The sequence below is a fragment of the Vidua chalybeata genome, chromosome 3 (genome assembly GCF_026979565.1).
Source record: "Vidua chalybeata isolate OUT-0048 chromosome 3, bVidCha1 merged haplotype, whole genome shotgun sequence".
Taxonomy (NCBI): domain Eukaryota; kingdom Metazoa; phylum Chordata; class Aves; order Passeriformes; family Viduidae; genus Vidua; species Vidua chalybeata.
Genome location: NC_071532.1, coordinates 40,595,525 through 40,619,211, shown reverse-complemented (window position 1 = coordinate 40,619,211; position 23,687 = coordinate 40,595,525). Strand labels below are relative to the sequence as shown.

Sequence of the window (23,687 nt, the reverse complement as noted above, 5' to 3'; positions counted from 1 at the left end):
TTCTGTCCCTGACCAAGCTCTAAAGGAATAGTTCATGTATTGGAGGTTAGGACTACAGATGAGTGCAACAGATTAAGGAGAATAACCAGCAAGTTTTTAACAAATCAGGAATATGTGCACAGGGCAGACAATGAAATGCATAATCCTTGCAGTTTTAACAAAAGCAGGCAAGGGCAAAGCCACACAATTAGAGTCCCACAGCTGTAGGGTATCTGTGCTTCACTTTCCACTCTCCTCTTCCCCTGGAGGCAGCTACTGCTGAGCTGTGACAGCTGAGCTGCATGTGAAGCAACTCTTAAACCACTTGAAGTTTTCAACCTGACACTTTAAAACAAACTCTCATTTTGACAATTTGAGAAAATGGACTGAAAAAGCCTTATGAAGACCAACACAGAAATGCACATAGAACAGAACAAGCTCATACAACAGGCTGGGAACCCACTGCCTCAGGAGCCTCTCTGTGGAAGAGGGCTGGGTACCCTGTGAGCACAGGCTGCCCAGCAGCCAGCAGGACCTCCCAGCAGAAATGGAGGCAACCACACTCTGGGCAAGAGCCTTGCAGCAGCTCAGGAGAACATTATGCCTTTCTGTTTGGCACTTTTAAGGCACATAAGAAGCACTGTCCAGTTTTGGACAAAGTGGGATAAAGCCAACAGACAACTATGAAGACAATTAGATGGCTGGAGAATATAATAGATGAGGAAAGGCTAAAAGAAATGGGCTTGTACAGCTGAAGAAGAGGAGATTAACAGGGGAAATTACTGCTGCATCCCACGAGCCGCTGGGAGGTTGTAGAGAAAGGAGAAACAGACCCTTCTCAAAGGTACAATGTTAAAGAACAAGATGCAACCACCACAACATGCAGCCTCTGAGTGGGGGGAATCCAACACAAACAGGTTTCCAAGAGAAATTGTGAAATCTCCATCCTTAGATACTGTAGAAAACCTAAAGCCACAGCTAAAGAGAAACAGGTTTTGAGCAACCCATTCACAACCTACATTTAAAGGGAACTTTAAAAGAGGGAATTAGACTGGATGGCCTGCAGAAATGTCTTCCAATCCAATCCAATTTATGTTATATTTATCCAATTTATCCCATATTTTAAATAACAATTAATTGACTAATTTCTCCTTAAATATTGTCTGGATTAAAAAAACATTTGCTAGCATTTTTGAGCTAGTTTGATACTTTAAGTAATGTATTTATAGAAATACGTAAAGAATTTTTTTTCCAAAATGTCTTTCACTAAGAAGTTATCCATACTCTCAGAATTAATGCAAAAGAATGAAATCATCTCTATATAAAATACAGTCTTATTTCTCAAATCAAGTTTAAATTAAGTTTCCAGTAGTCTTTCAAAAATCTATCTATGAAGTATGCAGGTGGTTCCAATCCATCTCCTAGTGGAAGGAAAATAAGCATCAGTACATTGCAACTTTTTTGGAAGGAACACCTGGAATAAAAGAGAGCAAGCATTAAATTATCTGCTCATGCTCTCCATCTACATTCCTTTCCCAGTCTGAGAATTCTACCTGAGTGGATAAATAATGTACCTTATGGACTTTCTGGTGTTAAATTAGAACTTTGATTCTAAATGGAAAATTTTATCAAATGGAATAGGACTTCACAGAGAAGACAGGGAGAGGGAGAGAGAAAGAGAGAAGTTCAGAGGTCAAACACTTCCAGTAACATAAAAGCTCCCCACAGCTGCATAATGCAGGCTTTGACATAAGGTAAACTCCTCAGTTAGAAGTCTAGAGCTTTCCATTTAGATGTAAATCCAGAAAAGAAAACTAGAAAAATTTTACACAGCTACTAGATTTCTTGGCTGCAGTATTACTGAGCAGAAAAATACAAGTGTGTCCAGATACCTACTAATTTCTTGTACAACATGAAAGACACAAACCCAAACACACTATTTATATGCATTAAAAAGAAAATAGATAAACTAGAAAAGTAAGGAAGCTGAAGCAAATTGAATAGCACAGCTACTGATATTCTGGGATTTGGGGAAAACATTTTTAATTCAAGGCATCTTCTTTTTTTTTTTAATTTCAAAAAGTACAAACTCATTAAGCTCATTTAAATGTGTTTATGTTGGTTTAAAAGAACCAGCTGGGGAGAAAACAAGAAAATAAGTGCTATTTTCTAGCTGAGATCTAGAGAGATGCTAAAATATTTGTCATTTTTTACTTTTTCACTTTGAGGAATAGTTGTCATTTTTTCTCCTAACACAAAAGTCTTAATTGTACAAATCTGAGTTAATACCAATACCTTGATAAGCCTGTACATTTCTTTCAGGACATTTTTTTCAATCCCATATCAGCAGATAGTGTCAGTAACATTAAATGGTTGCAAGCATCCCTCAAATAAAAAGCATGGTAATAATAAACAAGTCTTGAGGAATTAGGAGGATAATTGCACAAGGGGAAATGGACAAATCAATGATAATCAACACAATGAGATAATATATTCTAACTTTTAGAATTCTCAAGTGAAAACTGAGAAGATATATTCAGTAAATATAACATATTTTATATCAGTTGCGATGGATTTGATTTTAACAATAGTCACAAAGCTTATAAATATGCAGTATAAAACTACAACTCATTTCAGAAAACACTGAATCCCAAATCTCACATTTCTTGAAAGGGAATGGAATAATTAGTGCTACACATGCCAGGGTGTTTCTTCCATGCATCTTAAAACAGAAATAAAACTGGTATGCTGACAAGTGTCAATTATAAAACTGTGAACAAAATGAAATGTTCAGAAAGCTATTTCTTTTTCATATATATTTTCCTAAAGGCAACAGAAATCAGCGTTAGTATGTAAAAGTAACTATTGTTTACTCAATTGTTGTTTCATCCTACCACAATGATTTTGCTGCACAACTAAATCTAAAAAATAGCTAGGAGAGCTCACTGTCATGGAAGAGCATCACGTAGACCCAGTATGAACATAAATGTCAATTTTTCTTTTCAATATGGAAGTTCTGGCCAGCAGCAAGACATCTTGGTGCCCAATGCAAAATGTCTGGATTATTTCCTCCATCCACCGTAAGTTTTGCTTAGGTGAGAACTGTATTCAATCGGAATTAATGTGGTGATTCCTTACGTGCTTGATCCCTTAATATAGTAGGTATTAAAAATGAAGATTTTAGTTTCATCAGCTTGTTTGACCTGACTTGCTGCATCGTAAAAGCCATTCAATACAGATTTCTCTCATTTAGCCTCTGTTACAGCTCTAAAAAAGATAATGCAGATCAGGCCATAGCTTTCATATCATTGTAAAGGTAAGAAGGTAACAATTCATTACTGGATATTAAATGAATCATACCATATTTACTTTTGAAGAACTCTACCTAGAGAACAATTAGTAACATTTCAAGTTTCCGAGTGTTATACTATGTGGGACAAACCTCTGAGAAACTCTCATACTGTTTCAGAACAGAAGTTAATAAAAACTAATTACATTGACATCAATTTTCCAGAAAGGTCATTAGGTTTGTTCATAACGTAGTATTTAAAGTGGATTTGAGTATGCATCTGCATTTCCTTTTATAATTTCTCTGACAAGATTTTTATTCACAGAAGTGTTCCACACTTCAGCACTTGTAACTCATCCAAGATAAAAGCACTTCACAAACAAGTCCTCTTTCATCTGGCTTAATTCTTGTCTCCCCCTTCCCCCTGCCCATCCTGCCACCACCTTTGTCTACTGACAGTCTTCCTTTCATTTTCGTGAATGCCAATCTTTTCTTCTCTCTGCCTCTCAAAAAATGTGCCATCCTTTTGTCAAAAGTTTCACTTCATTCTCTTGCACTCTGACTCCCTCAACACCTTTTATATAATTTACAACCTGTCTAGCTTGGAATCAATTTTGAACCTGTGAATTTACTGCCCATTCCTTGATTAGCGGTAGGTCTTTTTCTTCCTCTTCTATCACAGATCCAGATTCTTCTCTTCCTTACCTTTTAAGTAGTTTTTTTTACAGCTAATATGCTCTCAGTTTCTATTATATTGTGACCAGCACTGTACTGGATCCTCTTTTGAGTCCCTTTTAAAGAGTTACAGGAGGAAGGAGTAACAGTACTGTGCTTATTTCCTGATGTTCAAATATAGTTAGAAAGCAGAGGAAGTATGATTTCAAGAAGAACAATAAGAATAGGGCTGTAACAGTTTTTTAAAAACAGAAGCAGACTTTTCTTTAAATAAAAGCAAGAAGAACTAGCTGTGTAATTCATAATGCAGAAGGGACAGAGACAGGTATTTTGGAGTTCTCCCACAAAACCAAGGAATTCATCTACATTGCACAAGCCAGTACTGAATGCAGACTATCAAAATTGATCACAAAGTGGAAACAGTTTATCTGAATAATGATTACTACAAGAATTACTATGCTGACAAGAGTATCCTGGCAGTTTGCAGACTGAACACATCCTAAAAGAAAGGGGTATAAGGCTAGGAGAAAGGCATAAGACATCTTTCTTTAAGCTGAAAACCTAAATAACATCAGAAGCTCTCTATTTAAGGAGTATGTACGTGTGCATACAATATGGAAGGCCTCAAGACACACTTGAAGACAGTTGAATGTAGAAGATGTCAGAACCCTCAATAATAAAACTTTCTCTTTTGGAGTCACCTTTTAACAAAGAATTATTTCTGTTCTGAGTATCAGTACTTCCAGTGCATTTACTGGATATAAATGACCTATTTTTTCCTCCTGCTGATCAAGAAAGTTTGGGTTGGAGAGGTTAACTTACATGCTATTTTGTATGACCTTTCATTAAATCACTTAATGAACTCACACAGTTATTGCATAACCATACATAACCCACTGCTTTGCCCTGAGAGAGCAAAAATAACAGGCTTAATTTCAATAAAGAGTTTCAGGATTCTCTGGAATACCTAGGTCTCTCTATGGAGAAGAAGGAAGACAAATTATAATCTTTACTAAACAATTTAAATCTAATGCATGGATACATCAGAACAGTTGCATTAGAAAAATTTACCTTTTCCATAGAAGAACTTGCGGTAATAATATGCTCCAAGATCAATGTGTTCTATGATGTAACGCTTCACTTTCTCTCTGTGAATGGACTGGTTTTCTCTTGGTACTTCCAGAACTGAAACACCAGCATTTGTGCAATGGGAACTCAGAGAGGACTCAAAAGAACAACTTTCACCTGAAGAAAAAGATGCTGAATTTGCCCTAGAAAGTGCAATCCGTCTATCTCCTTCCCCACCAGTTTCATTCCTGAAGTAAGGGCAACTCAATACTAAATCATTGCTTTTCCCATCGCCCTCGTCAGCATCTAAATTCTCTTTTGAATTGAGGTCCTCTTTGCTTCCCAAAGGAGATTCACAGTTTCCAGTCTGGCCTGTTGGCATCTGAGTTTGTGACGCAGCTGAGGCCCCAGTGGTGATATTTTTTCTTTTTCCTACATTTACTCTTGTAGCCATTGCTTCATTTATGTTAAACAAAACGCTCTGAACATCATAATGTGCAAAACATTTCTGACAGTTCCAAGAACGAACATTTCTGTCAAGTCTATCATCCAGGTCTGATGAAAACTTAAAAGTTTCATGCTCACTTTTAAGTGTTCGCAATTTTCTAAACAGAGATGTTTCTACTGCTTCTGATTTAAGTCTCCTCTTGAAAGATTTCTCCCTGTCTCGACCAATAAGTAGGGCACTATCCATATAATCCAACCCAGAAATCCTGACAAATTCTCCCCTGGAAATCTGTGCAGCAGCATGTAGACTCGGAGAAACCGTAGGATCACAGTGGAAAAACTCAGAAAATCCAAAAGGAGCAAGGGTTTTATGTTCAACATTTTCCACTCTGTATCCTCTCAGCATTGCAAAAAAATTTTCTCCAGACAAGCCTTGTCTATCAATTGAAGAAGTACTGCCATATTCCCTGTGAAGAGCTGCTCCAGTATTTGGGTTAACAGCATTTTGGTCTAACACATCTTCAGCATCAATATCACTTATTGTCACATCACTGTTGCTCCTTTGCCTTATGGGATGAAGACCCCTTTGAGGTGAATGAACAAAAAGATCTCCAATTGAATATTTTCCCTCTGTAAATTCCAGTTCTAGCTCTTCTTGCTGTTCATCACTTTGGTCATTTTGTCCATTTGGAAGTACTGAGCCAACACCTTCATAACTGGCTGGAGGTCTGTTTTCCCAAGCAGCTTTACTCAGCTCCTTAGAGCAATCCTTTTTAGGAGGCCATTCAGATACCCTTGCTCGAACACCCATTTTAGGCACAGCTGGTGTACCATTTGTTTGATTATTTTCAGCTTTGCTAGAGGCATTTGAAGAAACAGGAGGACCCATGCTACCGTTCAAGGCTTTAAGTTTTCTAGCAAAATAATCGTCAGATTGCATGCTTCTTGAAGACTCCCTGAACTTGGAGGAAGTTCTGCTAATCTTGTGCTTATCTTCTTGCAAAGACCTTTGATCATTCATGTCCAGTCAGTGGGAGGGGAACCACTACTATTGCATAAATTTACTGTTACATTTGTTATTACATCGTCTTTTATGGGCCAATAAACTGTGATATAAAAATACTGTTACAGTCTTCCCACAGGTGCAGGCAGGGACCTCAGTGTACCATTTTTGTACACTTTCTATCAGGAGAACAATCTCAAAAAATTTCCTTCAGTTCAGATGCATTCAGATCAGTATTAATCCAGAAAAATTTCTTAAATCTGTTCATAAGGAGGAAAAAAAAATAAAAGAGTGTTAAAATGTTTATATTCAGTAGCACTAAGTTTTCACTGTTGCTTATAAATACATAACACCCTGTGAAACTGGATGGACCTAAAGTGACTTGCTTTCTATCATTTTCATTGGACTCCTTACAACCCAGCAAATGTAGTAATTCCAGTTTTTCACATGATTGCATGGGATGTGAGCAGCTTAAACCTACATCTCTCATGGGCTCCCCAGTATGCGCACAAGCAGAATATCAACAGACAATTGTCTCTGCATTCCCTGCAATGCTGCAACTCAGATGCCTACTCTCCATCTAATCACTGGGATTTGTTTGCATAACATCTAAGACACTTTTTTCCAAGCTTTCTTGAAAATGGTTAATGCACACAGGAGTGTTGGGGCAGAAAATGTAAGTAAAATATATGGAGCAGATAGGACCTTATGAAGAGAGATGTGTTTTGCCCCATTTAAAAGAACATTCAAAGATAAGTAATTGTTCCTCTATGATTAATTCAGTGAATTAATGTATTTAATTTCCTTCCCCTTCTCTCTTCCCAAAGGGAGGTTTACTTACATTCCTCCCTTTGGAGTGCAAACTATCATTTAGCTGTGTAAAACAGTTACAGTTGTTTCTGTTGTATTATATTCCTCTGGTTGGAAAACCAGACTGTTAACTCAGTTATTGTGATAAAGAACGTCTGTTTTCTTCTCTAAATAAGAAAAGATAGTAGCTCTATTGATAAGCCTCAATTTGATTACAAAATTGGAACTGTTAGGATATAAAAATCTCTTCAATAGTCTTAAGAATGACCATGACTCATGCTGTGAAGATTCATTTGCAGGCAGAGTCCATCCATTAATCCATTGCATTAAAGGCAGATTAAAACAAGCGACATGACAGAATGCTGTGCACTTCTTCAGATTTTATTCCTTGAACAAAAATGCCAACATAACAATCTTTTCAGATTCTGCAAATAAGGACAATATGCATTTACCAGTGACTAGAAAGAAGTCAGGTTAAATTAGCTTGGAATACAAGTTCTCCCTTGATTTAAATTACGAGATGAGGTAGTAAGGAGTTCAGAAAATGAGTCCAATATTTAATGTGATAAAAATTCCTTGGAGGAGCGAGAGGAAGGATGAGATGAGGGACAAGGGAATAATGTAAATTAAAATGTGACACCTTATTTTTTTCTGCTTGTCAGAAATCAACTGAAATTGTTTGATATAGCAAACTTTAGAATACTTCTGCAGTAATGAGGTAACAAACCCAACTTAGACTTCATCACTCTCATAATGGCTATGGTTACTATGTGACCAGGAGAAGAAATTGCTGACAATTTCAATAACAATGTATCTCTGCAGCTTACTTTCGCTCCATAGAAATTCTTTGCTGGCCAATGAAGACAATTAAATGGGTTCCTTACAGAAATCCAAAAGATTATTTAAACAAGTGACATATTCAGAGAAATAGCACTTGAATAGTGGCAAGTAGGATTTTTAAAAACTGACTTATGAAAGTACTATACAACAAGAAAAATATTGGTCAAAGAATGACAGAATGGTTTGGGTTGCAAGGGAACTTAAAGATTATCTACTCTCAACTCCCCTGGCATGTACAGGGACACTTTCCACTAGACCAGGTTGCTCAGAGCCCTATCCAACCTGGCCTTGAACACTTTCAGGGATGGGGGATCCCATCCTGGACAACCTGTTTGCAGTGTCTCACCACCCTCAAAATGAAGAATTTCTTCCAAATATCTGATCTCTTTCAGTTTAAGACAATACTCATCCAGCCACTACATGCCCTGTAGAAGTCCCTTTCCAGATCTCTTGTAGACCCTTTTTGGGTACTGGAAAGTCAGCATTAGGATTCCTAGGAGCCATCTCTTCTCCAGGCTGAACAACCCCAACTCCCTCACAGCCCTTCCTCACAAGAGATGTTCCACTCCCTTGATCATCTTCATGGCCTCCTCTGGACTCACTCCAACAGGTCCATGTCCTTCCTGCGCTGGGCAGCCCAAAGCCAGATGCAGGGTTCCAGGTGGGGTCTCACCAGAGCAGAGCAGAGGAACAGAATCCCCTCCCTCCCCTGCTGCCCACGCTGCTTTGGATGCAGCCCAGGACACGTTTGGCTTTCTGGGCTGCAAGCACACACTGCTGGGTCATGTCCAGCTTTTCCTTCACCAATAATCCAAAGAGTTCTTTGCAGGACTGCACTCAGATATGTCAATATGCTTAAAATTTTTGGAGCACAAGTAATTCTGCAAAGTTAAAATAGAAGAAGGTTCCTTGAAAATTAACATGAACAGCTGACAGCTTTTTAATAATTTCTTAGACTGTTCTTTATACCATCATAGAAGTGGAAGGAAACCTTTGCTAAATAAAAACTCTGAAGTTAAACTAAACTATTCCAGAATAATCTTTTCTGTTTCTGTCAGAATATAGAAGAGTGAGAACACACAGTAAGTTTAATTTCACATACTGGGAAAGATATTTAACTTCTTATTAAAGGTTAATTCAATTTTCTTTGAAATTATGGTGAATTACATCTTCTAGCCTTCCTGCCCTTTCCTACATAAAAACCATTCCTAGAAGCCATTTGTTTATGCATTTTAAAATAAAAAATAAATCTCAAAAAAATAGGATAAAATACATAAAAGGCATGAAAAGGCTATCTTGCAAAAATGAAATTCTTTTTTTTTCTCTTGTGTTAACCTTTTTTCTACCATAAGCATTTGTGCAAAAGTAGTGAATTTGACCAGGAGCATAATGAAGGCTGAAATGAAACTGGAGATGAGGTGGTAGGAGGCAGAAAGACCCAGCCCACTTATTAACAATCTAAATCCACAATGGTTGGCATCACAAACATCTGCATTTGTGAGAGGCAGCAAAGAGCCTGAAGGTCACAGGAAAGCAAGACTTTTTTTTTTACTTCTGGTGGTGGTGGTAGCTTAAGTACTTGATGAAGAATGGCCTGAGTATTTTAACAGAGGTACATTGCAAAAGACAGTACTTTAATAGAGAATTCATTTTCTTTACAGTGCAAAGCTGGTGTGACAGAAGACTAAAGAAATGCCTGTTTGGAAATGCAGACTGGTATTTTCAGGAAATAGTAATGTTTGAAGAAGTGATGCAATAAATTTAAGATATATTGCTAATTTTTTTTCTTAATCTGAAATTGGCCTAATTGAAAAAAATGTCTGCTTGTTTTTAACATGATTGACCCTTTCTGTAAATTTCTGTAACTCAGTACAGCAGCATGTTCTGGTTGACAGTTGAGTTATGCTGATGGACAGCTCTATAGTTTCATGTTATCTGTTGTTAAGGATTTTCTCTCTCCACAGTAAGACTTTACCAGCTCGCAAATATAGCACTGATGTTGATGCTATTTATTGTAAATCTATTTTTTTGTTGTTGTTGCTGAATTTAATAAACTATTACTTCCACAAAGAACGATGTCAATGTGATCATGAGTACTCTTCTCTTCAGACCTGTACAGCTCTTTTGGTCAAGTTCTTCACTTCCCTCTCTTTTCATCTCACCCTAGCATTGAAGAATGGAATCAATGACAGATAAGGTCAAAAAAGAAAAGCTGGATGCCTACCCTGCTGTTGTGCTCCTGCCAACCCTTCCCACTAAGACTGCTGGATGTTATGCAAATAACTTAAGTTCCTTCCACACAGCTACAAAGACTTCCTTCTGAGCTCAATACAGCAGCTGGTTTGTTAGCTACAGTTACAGTTCTTTAACATGAAATGATTCCAAGTTTCCTGGGGACCTGGATAGGTGCCCAAAAATGTTCCTATGCCAGTAGCAGAGCAATGAATGAGAACTGTGCTATTGGACTATCCTGTCAAAATGAGGTTGTTTTGTAACACTGCCTCATGTCAGCCTTCATAGATGGAAATGAATTATTTAAGAAATCTTTCTGTGATCATTTTGTTGATCAAGACTTTGGAAATCTGCCCCTGTTATTATGTAATGCTATCATCCTAAAAAAAGAATGCATAATTTGGATGAAAGCATTAATCTCTACTATTTATCAAGATGACAATTCTATGAGATAACCATAGAAGTCACCATGACTCTCAAGCTCAATTAATCTTAAAAAAAAAAAAAAGGAAGTGCAATTTGATAAAACAGGAGTACAGGAAGTAATAATATGCCAAAAGCTGAAGACACGACATTTAATTTGCATTCAATTGGTTCTACACAGCATTTTCTGTGTCTTCCTCCAGTTAGTTTCCAGTCTTCAAAGAAATACATAGTGATGCAGTAGTGTTATGTATTTGGCCAGTACAGCAGAGCAGCAGCTACACAATGGCCACTTCATGGGAATCTGAAGATTGCAAGAAAATTTTGCACATGTTTTCAAGTGCAATGAAAATGAAGAGTGCAAGGAACAAATGAACATGGTTTATAAACTGCCTGTATTTTCACAGGTTCTAGAAGAGATAACTCACTGAAAAAATCTGCCACAAGATCTGTCACTGAAAAAAAAAAAAGTAATTTTTGAAAAATTACAAAATAGTAGAAGGAAGCTCTTTTAATTCAAGTTCAAACTCGTCTTTTTTAAAACCAGACTATGTTAGCAAGTGTTCTGAGATTTATGTATTTTAATATCTCTGTTAGCATCTATTTCTTAATGATTTCTTAATAGTCTTCATAGTTCCTAAAAGAACTACCCAATTTTCAGAAGCAAAGCGACAGCTCTGTCTGGTTTTCAAGCACTGTTATTTGTGTGTTCAATTCAGAGAATTCTGATCACACTAAACTGTGATATCATATCATATGACAGTTGATTATGATGTCACACAGGAGACATTACTGCAGATAGTAGTATGAAAAAGAAAAATTAGTTCTTCATGTTTTTGCCTTTCTTTTCCATGTAAATGTCTTTAGAAAATGATACTTAAGCATAATTGTCTTTAAATAGAATATTTCTTTCAACGTTTTCCATAGGGCTCAGTGAATATTAAAGAATAACACTAAACTATAATTGAGCTACTTATTCAGAATGCAGCTGTGGAAAATGGATTGGAAATAATACAATGAACAAATTATGAGCAGAGCTCATGGAAAAAAATGGTTCAAATTATTGTACATCAAATTTACAACTAAAGCTATAACTACTACAGTATAAATGGTTACTTCAGCTATGCATATTTCAGATACTTGATTAATTTGCAGACATAGAAAAGAGGCAGAAGAACAATGGGAAGATAGATACTCATTTGACAAATGGAAATACAGGTGAGCTGCTCTGTATTGAATATTTGTTGCACACTTCCTTAGGTATTCTGTATTTCTTTACATTTATAGTCTCTGTGAGTGAAATTTCAGAATAGAAACTGAAAAAAAAGATGTTGTTGAAATAACATAGCTACAGAAATGTATCCACAAACAATAATGGGGAGTGGGAGGGAGGGAAGGAGCTATAGCTAAGAGTGACAACAGCCTACATGATTCTCAGTGTTGGTGTAAGACTATCACTTTTCTTAGCAAAACAGTGGAATTGCACTAGTTTTCGACTGGTATACAAGATTGTGGATAAAAAAGAAATAAAAATAAAAAAACATACTCTGTTCTTCAAACATATTTCTCTTCTCCAACAAAGAAAATGGCAGATGAACATAAATACTGAGAAAGAGATGTAATAGAACTTTGAATTCCACATCTGTTTGGTGCTGTTCAATGAAAGGTATTTTACTTTTAAGGGAGAGACCTCTCTAGCCATAACTGTTCTCCTTCACCAACAGGCTGAGAAAAATCTCATGACCATCTACAGAAATAATTGTGTAAGATGTAATAGCAAATAGACCCTTTAAAATGCTAGACTTGTTCATCCTGTGGTCAACATTCCCCACCTGTCTTCTTGGCATTTCCAGAGAAAATATTTTAATAAATCTCACCTTCCAATTGCTAAATACAAAACACAATACTATGCATCAGTTTGGTTATTTTTAAATATACTGCATCCTTTCAGTGAAAAAAACCAAAAAAGGCCATTACGAAAGACATACTTTCTTCAGTGTAACTCATTATACCGAAGAATATCTGTCACAAAGTTACAGTAGCTTCCTTTTAGCTTATCTTTCATTACTTTTCCTGAATATGTGGTCTTACATATTTTATCTCAATTAATGCTTTGTTTAGCTAAAAAACACAGCTTACATTTTTCATCAACCAACCTAAGTTATGTCTCAGTGAATATCAGTGTTTTATACAGAGCTGTCACTGACCATAGCCTTACTGTCATTTATTTTAAACCTTCTGTTAGAAATCACCTTCTGTTATTGAAAACTATATTTAGATAAATGTGTGACTGTTTCAGCACTGCATTTTCTTAGAATATTAATACCAATACTCTGTTGTTCCATTAATGCAAGATTTGACAGAGATACATTAAGGCTAACTTGATTTCCAGAACCAACTGGATATCCTCCTATTCTTATAGTTCTTATGCAGAGCTCAACTACAAAACTGGAACTGAAGCTGTATCTTATTCAGGTTGAACCATGTAAAGTAGCAGAGTTTAAACAATAGCAAAACTGCCATTGACAACCACACTGAGAATATTTCATTTGCATTCTTCCAATTCAGTTCAGTTATTTTTAACTGAAATGATGAAACTTAAAATGCAGTAAAGCCTGCAACATAAAATAATTAAGGAAGTAAAAAGGAAACATTTTAACAGGAAGTCTTAGACCAAAGAATTGTTCCAGAAAAGGCTTGAAAAGATATACATAAATGTTTTTTATATATGTAATTGACCACCTATTATTCCAGGGGGAGGGGACATGCATCAGACTCCTCATAGATTATTATTACTAACAGATACAAATTTTTGACAAAAAATTTACAAATTCTTTGGTCTTTAATATCTGCAAATAAAAGTTATTTCACCTGTCAGTCAAATTCTGGTATCAGTGAAATTTTTTTTTAAATCTCACACATTCCAAACTCTTTGTTCCCTTTCATTCTTTCCATTCAAGAACTTAGAGGTCAAAGGGCAGGAATAACAAAAAAGAACCCAACTGATTGTGTATTAAATAATCTGATTTCTACAGGGAGGCTAAAAAGACATTTACATAGAACCATCCAGTCTGACATTCTAAGACATTTTCCTACTTTAAAGAATTTAAATGTTCCTCCAACATTTCACAGTAATTACAAGTTCCTCATAAATAGATTTATCCTTACAATACTAGCAAAGCAAAATTTTAATTCTAGATTCATCTTTGAAAATTAAAAATCTTCAACACATAATGATACAACTATGTCAGAAACACGATTCATAGAAAAAAATATCAGTCAGCAGATACATACAAATAAATTTTGCATAATACTTTATATGTTCAGTGTAGTTCAAGATCTTAGAAAGAAAGAAGCAAAAATCTGTTTGCATTAAGTGTACTTTTCCTCAGCCAGTAGATCCAATTCAGTAAGGGAGTTCACATTAGACAAAGCATGAATTATTCTGAAAGGGTAGAGATGACTCATTTTCAGTTATAATACAGAAATACTGCATTGAAGCAAGTTCCAGTCAAGAAGCAACAACAACAAAAAAAAAGTGGTCTTCTCAAGCAAGTTGGACAACATCTGAAACCTCAGTAGAAACAGAACTATCTACAGGCTCAGAAATTGTCAAAAGTCAAACTGTCAGAAGATTGTTGAATTGGTCCTTCCTGCATGAATGTATGCATTCTCATTTAAATTGCATAATCCACAAGGCAGGGACTATTCTTTTGTCCACTGCACAGGATGCCAAACACTACGATAACCCACGTGGTAAACAACAAGTGGACCAAGTCACTGTCAGAGGCAAAGCTTAGAAAGATAAAGACAGGACTCATGCAGATTGCTTGCAGTATTCAAAGACAAATAAAAGAACAACCAATTGTATGTGCACCTGGATAACAACACCAAAAGATAAATACAGCACCCATAAATCGACTAGCAGAAGAGAATACAGAAAGGAGCATATTCATATTGTATGTTGAGAAAGAAATATACATGTGCTCCATTTCAAAACAAACATTTTACCTTCAAGTTCTTAAGAAACATTGGTAAGTACTAAAAATGCTGTCTTTTATGCAGTTCTTATAGAATACTGGCAGAAACAAAAAGCAACTCAGTGATTTAGAAGAGCACTGCATTATTTTAAAACAAAGAAAAGAACATATTCTACCTTTTCCCATAATTAGTCACATCAGAAATTATTTCTTTTAATTCTAGCTCAGTGCACAGAATTGAAATTCCAGTTGGAAAGCACTCTGCCTAAGAACAGGTACGGAGAAAACCAGAGGAAAAAACCCACAAGAAGCAACTTAAGAGTAAAAAATGTCCATTTCATAAAAAATCACAATGTAAGAATTTTTGTCCTTACAATATATAACAAATTGCTATAGATGGAATGATGGGATTGAAAAATTAGAAGTAGTTGAATAACATCATTATCTGAATTATTAGTCTTCAAAATTTAAAACTTCATGAATGGAGACAGATTTCTAACTGAAAAATATGCTCAAATAAATTTCTGACAATGCACTAGCACTGTATTTTTGTATTTTCTAATTTTTTTTTTTTACAGTTTTTGGGATATGTATGTCAGGCTGTCCCCACATAGTGCATACAATTGCTTTTGATTATTCTGAAAAAATAGGAACACTGGGGTTGGCACCTCTTTAGCTATCTGAAGAAATGAGTTTTAATTCTTTGATAAGAAAGTAGAGACGTGCTAACATTTTGACTGTTGTTTCACATTCTCAGGTAGAAATTTGGAAGCAGGTTCAGAAGCTGCACAAAGTTGAATAAGGAGTCTAGTATTGCAAAAGGAGATATTGTTCAGAAAGAGAGAACAAGATTGCAAGCTTTGGCTTTTCAGAGTCAGTATGTCACAAAAAATTTATGAGGCAATTCTGCTTTTAAGTCAAGTACAGTGAGGCCCAAAATAAAGCTTTTTCATCCACTCAGTGAAAAGATAAAACAATGCATCTATTAAACAGCTGAGGCTGCCTATTCCATGAAGGAGGTTTCAGATGCTGACACTACTCAAGAAAGTTTTTGAAATGTACAAAGCCATTTTTAGCCAGAACAAGAAAGTTCTTTTACATATTTCCATTATAACTGTGTTTCACAGTAAAAATGCTGTTCAGGCAGGAGCACTGATTAAGCCTGCCATGAGTTTGTCTATCAAAGGACTTCAGTTTCTATTGGGGTTTTTCTATTAGAAAGGATCATACCAAGCTAACACCGGTCTTTCTAACACATTGCAACATCTGGGCTAAGAGGGAATCAGAAAGTGGATAAACACAGTTCTAAAAGTTCAAGTTAATTCATTTCTAGAGGAAAAAAATGCTTGATTCCACTTCACTTCTAAAGCAAAGGAGATTTTGAATAACCTCTCCCATTGGAAAAATTCACAGCAATGAAAAAGACCCAAAACCACTGTCTATGACAGCAGAGAAACACTGCCTGTGACAACTCAAAACATTCTAATGTTCTAGCTAAGAGGTCCTAACTGTTCCCTAAGAAGTATGGAAGCACATTCTAAGGAAAAAAGAGAAACAAAGCTAAGATTTCTCTTATGTTTCCAAGAAAGTAAAACAGGAAATAGGTTTTCCGTCATGTCATTTGGCAGTAGAGTGGCTCTGGAATCACAGTTCTGAATTATTTTTAGTATTAATGAAAGAAGTGGTTGATTAAATTAAAATAAGTTTTAAAAAATAGCATGAGATGACATTGTTTTTTATGGAAACTGGTTTAGTTTGACCCTGATTCTTTATCAGCTGGCAGGAATTGTGAGGTAGTACAAACTGGTAATATTACTGACCAGTTTTTGGAACCTTAGCTTCAGGCTGACTGAGGATTTGGAGTTTCAGATGTCAGCAAGTAATTTCTCAGGTACTTCTGCATCATTGTAGAGCTATAAAATGTCACTTCCATCACTGTGCATCAAGATATTTTTTTAAAACTTGTATTTTGAGAACAGAGGTATTACCTTTTTCCATCCCTCCTCTCAGAAACAAAAGAGCAGGAGTTCCATATAGAAAGAAAATACGCTGAAATCTATGATGACCGTAATGCACTTGATCCATACAATCTCACTACAAAAAAAACCCTATTTTGTTCTTAATTTTACACTGCAAAATTGGAAAGCAGATTTAATAATATTAACAATATACATTAAATATTTTGGCAGTTACTAAACGGCTTGGTAACTTGTGTACACATGACATTACCAAGCACATGCAGTTTGGCCTGGACTACCTGGCACTGAACAACTCAGCTTGGGCAAAAAGGTGCCTCTCTGAGACAGCCACCACACTTTAGGCTGGTTGTTTCCACAGCTTTGTACAGTAACTGCTCTTCTTATGATGAATAGAATCTTTTTACATAATTCCAGATATAAACAGAAGAACAGTAGCTGGAGTGAGGGGGTTGTTAGCAGAATATTGTTCTTAATTTTTCATCAGTCCACTCAAATTTGGCACAACTTGATAGCAATAAAATGTCACTGCTATCTGTTCAGTGATCATTTGATATTTATCTCGAAACAAATTGCTGTTAAGCTGAAAAACTTGTTCTCAATGAGACTTAAAAGGGCTATAATTGAAAATAATTTTGTTAAAGCTTTATGTCAACTTTTTGGAACACCTCCTTCTGCTTCCTCCTCAAATTAAAAAAGAACAAACAACAAAATACAAAAACAACCAAACCCACCCCAAACAATAAGATTGCATTATCATTGTTCTACAGATTTGCTTCAGTTTACTAAGTTAAAGCACATGTCTGAGAACTTTCTGGAGTTGTCCTGTTGAGAAAATATGCATTTTCATTTTAAACAGGAAAAAAAAATTGTCTTCAAAAATACAGTGTGGAAATACATCTTTCAAATATTCTGAGTCAGAGAGACAAGATCTCATTTTTTCTAGATTGGAAAGAAGACACCTTGTTGTATATATGTATTTTCCAGACAAAGTCACCATCATGACTGCTGTTAAGGAATGTACATTCAGAGTTGTATTCCTTTATGTTAGAGATACATTACGGAAAATGTCTATAAGCCTTCTTTGATTCTTAGCTGCAAGCCACCATAAGCATGCTGACATCTTCCTAATTTTACTGCTTTATGATAAAGAGATAAAAGGCAAACATTTTTGAAAATGAAGTCTTGCTTTAAGGTGACTTACTAACATGTTCAATAATCAGTATTTTACCTTTAAACAGATCTCTTTAAACAGCTCTCACACTAGAAATAGCACTATTAGGAACCATGAAAAACATAACTGTGGTCCACTTTTGGGAAGCATGGGAAAAGTTAGATTTAAATTCATATTCATCTGAAATGGTTTGCTTTTCTAGGGCCAATTTTGTTTTAACTTTTGCTTTTAAAATTCTGATTACCTAACACCCCATCCAATAAATCAGACACTGAATTTTATATTTGATTTATCAAGTTCTGCTCCTTATGTAAATGAAAGCATTCAAATAGGAGGGTATAATTAACTGATCCAAAGTGTTCACACACAGGCATAGAAATGCAGTGTAGGCATTGTAAAAAATCTGCCTCTGAATTTCATTATTGGCTTGGATTTAGCACAAAGTTTCAGGTCAGCCAACAAACTGTATATCATTTATACAGACCACACATTTCTGGAACTGTGTTTTTACTTGCTGTCAGTGCATATCTCCCTCGTTTTTGAAGCATATTTGCATTATAGAAACTACAGATCTATTTCAAAATCCAAATTTAGAAAGGAACAATCACATTTGCCATATTTCTGACTGTTAGAAAGCTCGTATTAAATTACAAAAGAAACTACACATTTGACATATAAACTATCTGAATGGCATTCTCTCTCCTTCCCCATACACACTCAACTTCTTACCAGTAAAACCCATATCTTACTTTTCCCCAAAATACAGATGATTATCATATAAATATTATTTTCTTTATAACCTAAATAACCTTTATAACTGACCGCATATTTTCAACAAATTATGAATTGCTTAAAAAGGGTCTCAGCTATTCATGTCAACATTATGTATGATCTTTTAAGAAAAATATCCTTACCTAGAGCAATTCATAATGTGAGTGATTTTAACTATTATTCTAGAATCTGCTCAGCTAGCTTTTCTAAATTCAATAAATGTACACGAAGATTAAAAAAAAAGCCAAATCTTGAGCAAAATATCCCAAAGCCACAGTCTCATGAATGACTATTTCAACACATAGCACCATTAACCAGGCTGTCCCTATTTCACTGGGAAGGTTTTTTTAATGCATATTTATATTTCAAAAACAAATAGCATGGGTATAGTTTCCTTTCCATTTAAGGAAAGGTACACCTGTATGCCATGTTTGGTGCATAACACCAGGAAGTGTTTGCCTCTTGTGATGTGGTTCCCATCCATATTTATTCCAGTGTGCTTCTCCACTTCCTCTTTTCTCTATTTCCATATACTTGGCACCATGTATTCACCAAATCATACCCAATTCATGCAGTATTGTCCATCTCAATCCATATGTCTATCATCCTCCATTCAAGGAGCACAAACCAGACAAGTGAATATGTGTTAGGCTCATGACACTCTTTGGCCTAGAATGGGAGTGCTCACAGATAACCCTTATTCAGGCACAGCTAGGCAGAATGAAAACAGGCCAATAAGGTAAACTACGATGCTAGGCAAAGCTAGGATGCTAATGGTTCTCATCAACCATTTATTTAATTTGTAGGCACTTGCAGAGATGGCAAAACCAGCAGCTTTGCTTATCATCAGTCAAAAGCTCCACTCCATCTTCTTTCTCTTTTCCACCCAAAACAATTGGTTTCTGCTCACTGACCGCTAAAACCATCCCGAATCCAAATCCTTGTTCAAAATAGTCTGCTATCAAGGAGTGATCTGCTAGGTCCTGGCAAGTTCAGATTCCTAAACCATCATGAAAGGAAAAGAAACATCCTATATCATTGTCTTCATCCAAGCCCATTTCTTCCTCTTTTATAAATATCATTTTCCTTGTCCTTTCCAGGGTCTATTATCCTGACAAAAGTCCGGCTTTCCAACACAGCATTTAAGTTCATCTGACTTTAAAGCATGTCTTTGCTGTAGCATTATCGAGAAATACTCACTTTCGGTTCTATTTAATTCTGCCATTTTTCTATTCATTCCCTCCCTGAATGTTTTGTCCTCTTTGATATCACTATTACTCCTCTACTGTCACTTCCTGTATGTCAATATTTTTTCTCCTCCTCAGTATCTTTCTAAAGTTTCATCAATCCTTTCTTTTCTCCCAGGACATACCTTTTTGGTATCCAAGTCAGTCAGTTGAGACGCTGTACAACAGTACTTGAATCAGTTACCTCAGTTTCCTTTATCCTTCCCAAGAGACTAGGAGAGCTGTGGGATTTCTTTTTAAATGTTCACTATGATGTATGACTACTTAAATACTTCTTTTCCTCTGAATAAGAAGGGTCTGTACCTACACTCAACAGTTAATACCATGTGTTACTCTTAGGTGATAATCCATTCCTCCACCTCCTGTCAAAAACACGGCAAAACAAATATGCACTTCAATATGTTCTTAAAGTCAGCAAATTATCTAGTTCAAACAATAGCCTAGAGAAGATTCCAATGAACAAAACCCTTCAGAGAATACTCTGTCATCAATCTTGTCAATTACAAAAATAAGTAAACAAATAAGGTCCTAAAGTTCACAAATTATGTATTTTTAGCATAGATAAACAAAGACAAGACCATAAAAAGGAAAACAAAATATATAGTAACCTTTGTGGTCCTATATAATGCTTTTTAAAACTAGAATTATTTTTTAATAATCTTTTTCATTTTTCAGCTATTAGTTTTAGAGGAAATATAACAGAGATGTATAGCCTTTGTTTTAAAAAAACCTGATTATTAAATACCCTCATAAACTCATTAAAGCTACTTGAAAACATTAAATTAATATTTGAGTTTAAACATAGGTTGCTACTTAAAAACTTCAAAGATACATATCAAAGCCATGAAATAACTAAAACAAATGTTTTAGTTCCCTCATGTATGAGGGAAAAAACCCAAAAACACTTGTATCCAGGATAACAAATACCTGCTCTTGATCAAAGTATTTCATGAACACCAGAACTCATCTGGAAGCTAAAATGAAAATGCCAGATTATTTTGCCACACCTTCCTGCAAAACTGTGTGACCATTTTTCCTTGGATTACCAGGTTTTCATTCTGTTCCTCATTTATGTCTTCAAGATTCACTCTGTTCTTCAGGGTACCTGAAGAATAATTGGTCTTGCTATTAAAGACTGAGGCAAAGAAGGTATTGAGTACCTCAGTGTTTTCCTCATCCTTTGTCACTAGGTTTTTCCCTACTCGCAACAAAGGCTGGAGGAAGAACCTTAATGTAAGAGCTCTTTTTACATTTGGTTCTCAAACAAGTTATAAGTCTAAGGAGCATTTGCCAAACCTCTTAATTTTAAATAAATTTAGTTGTTCAAACAGATATCAGCAACATTTGTAACTGAGTTAGAAAAAAGCACGTTAGTAAAGAAACACACAAAAATTGAATTCAATTTGCTGATATACAATTAATTGTTCGTACACACACAATGACTCTACTTTTGAATTAAACAGGATTCAATGCATGATGCAAACTGCTTTGCACATAAAAAAAAAAGTTGGGTGAAACTACTATAGTAGAATACTGTGCTTAAGCTAAACAAGACAGGCATTATTTCCATTGAACTCCACAGAACCCCAGTGACAGTGTGAAGTAACTGGGGAATGAGTACTCATTAACATAAAAATTCTGAGTCCACTGGAGAAAAGCAGCTTTGTGGAAACTATAGTACCAAACTACAAATACAGAAAAAAATTATCTAATAGTGCTACACAGTATAACACAGCAAACATCTTCCTACCCTGAAATACTCAGAGAAAGATATTCATTTGAGTTTGATTTGTTTTGGTACTGTTAGGGTTGGGGTTTGTGTTGGGTCTTTCTGTTTGTGGGTTGGTTGGTTTGCTTTTTTGACGGGAGGGCTGTTTGATTTTTGTTTTTAGAAAAAAGATTATTATTATTATCTAATTATTAATTAGAAAATTAGTACAGTCTGTTCAGCATACAGCTTGCCTTCTAAGCAACATTTTAAGCTATGCATTCCTGTTTTGTTGCAATATCATTTAGATTCCAGTAAGAAATAAGATCTCAAGTCTCTATGTAATACCAGAAAGCAAATTAAATCTTAGTGGATTTACAAAATAGAACCTCAGTAATCAATGTGCCAGTGAAATACTGAAACTACCAAGCAACTGGCTACTATGAAGTGGGAAGGCATCTAGAGGAAAGTTGGCCTCCTCCACCCTCACTAAATACAGAAACACTTAGAAACTAAATTGTTCACAAATAGGAAAACCAAAAAATCTTCACAGCTATAGCTATAATCAACATCTAATAATTATAGACAAGACAACAGAAGCAGATTCAGAGTCTGGGCAATGGACATGTAGGAGACACTTTGCTGGAAATGTTTGCTTCCAGAGAAGGAATGAATACTACTTGACAGACCACATATGTGGTCAACCAAAAGATTTTTTTAAAATATGAATCAGAATCAAAACCAGATGTCTTCTGATTCAATTAACATGCAGATTTCTTAAGAGTTGAATAAAGAAAGTACTATGTTATAGAATAAAGCAAGTATGAATTATATACTACAAAGACATCCACAGAACACACGCAGACACTTCTGTCCTGCTTTTGTAAAGACATTTTTAATAAGGTGATGCAAATTAAAAGTGCTTTAAGAAACCCAACAACTCACCCCCAATCCATCACACAGACAGCCTTCACAGAGGGTATTGGATACCACTAAGGCCTTTTTCCAGAGCCTCTGTTTTTCCAGTTCTATGGAACAAGGTAATTTGACAACATTCTGTAATTTAAACATAGAGAAACATCTGTTTACACTGGGCTTAGTTCTGCTTCTGCTACCTAGAGAAGATGAGTGAAAAAGGATTTTAGTAAAATCTTCACTGCGCAGTATACCCAACATAGCTGGGCAGTTTCTGGGCTGAACACCTCAAGGAAATACACCGTGCCAATAGGACGGAGCATCAAGGTGGTAACAACTGATTCTAAGAAAAGGAAGTTGCTGTCTGCATGCAAATCAGCACGGTAATCAAGAGTTAAAAAGAGACAGAAAGTACATTCTAGTCCAAGCTGACACTTATAAGTCAATAAGAGTAATTTTAAAAACTAAATCTGTTAGTTAGAAAACCTAATCTGTATGTTAACATTTGAGGCACAGAGCTGGAAGAAGGTGAGGAAAACCTTTTGTCCTCCTTATCACCCATCCATTGATCTTATAGCCAGCACTGAGAGGTTAGTATGAGAAACTGATTTTTCTTGCAAAAGAAAGCTAAACAAATAAACAAACAAATAACCCAACCAAGTTTAGTTAAGATTTTTTCACCCAGCACTACAGTAAAAGATGGAAAAGAAAAAATCCCAAAATAATTTCAAATCAACCAGAGGAGTGAGGCATTAATACTACATCATCCACTTCACCTTGATATTCACAAAGAAAAGAGATGAGAGACCAGGAAACCCAAAGCTTCCAACAATGAAATAATTGCTTTAGCACACAGTTCTAGAAGATATGCACACAACCTCATAGTACACACATACCTAAAACAATGGAGAATTCTATTTTAGTTTCCTGTGTGAACTTAATAACAAAAAATACAAGGGCAACAGAAATACAAATATAGAGGTTCAAGGCAAAAGTAATCCTAATTAAATACACTTGTCAACTACAACATAATTACAGGACACAGTTTGTCAATTTTTATATTTTCACAATTACTTCTTTAAAGAGACACACTGCTAATACACACACACAAAAGATCACTTAAAAATACCCTTCATTTTAACTCTCTAGC

The 23,687-nt window shown here is 35.6% G+C and overlaps 1 protein-coding gene across 4 annotated transcripts in view; it reads right to left on the bottom strand.

The window, feature by feature from the left end:
- The window catches only part of SIPA1L2 (signal induced proliferation associated 1 like 2), a 122,928-nt gene that overhangs the window by 65,296 nt on the left and 33,945 nt on the right, over nucleotides 1-23,687 (bottom strand). For all 4 annotated transcript variants that reach the window (XM_053938494.1, XM_053938495.1, XM_053938496.1 and 1 more), the window contains exon 3: nucleotides 5,015-6,721. In XM_053938494.1, coding sequence (XP_053794469.1) covers nucleotides 5,015-6,479 — 1,465 coding nt within the window. In that variant the 5' untranslated portion in view covers nucleotides 6,480-6,721. The remainder of the gene's footprint in view (nucleotides 1-5,014; nucleotides 6,722-23,687) is intronic.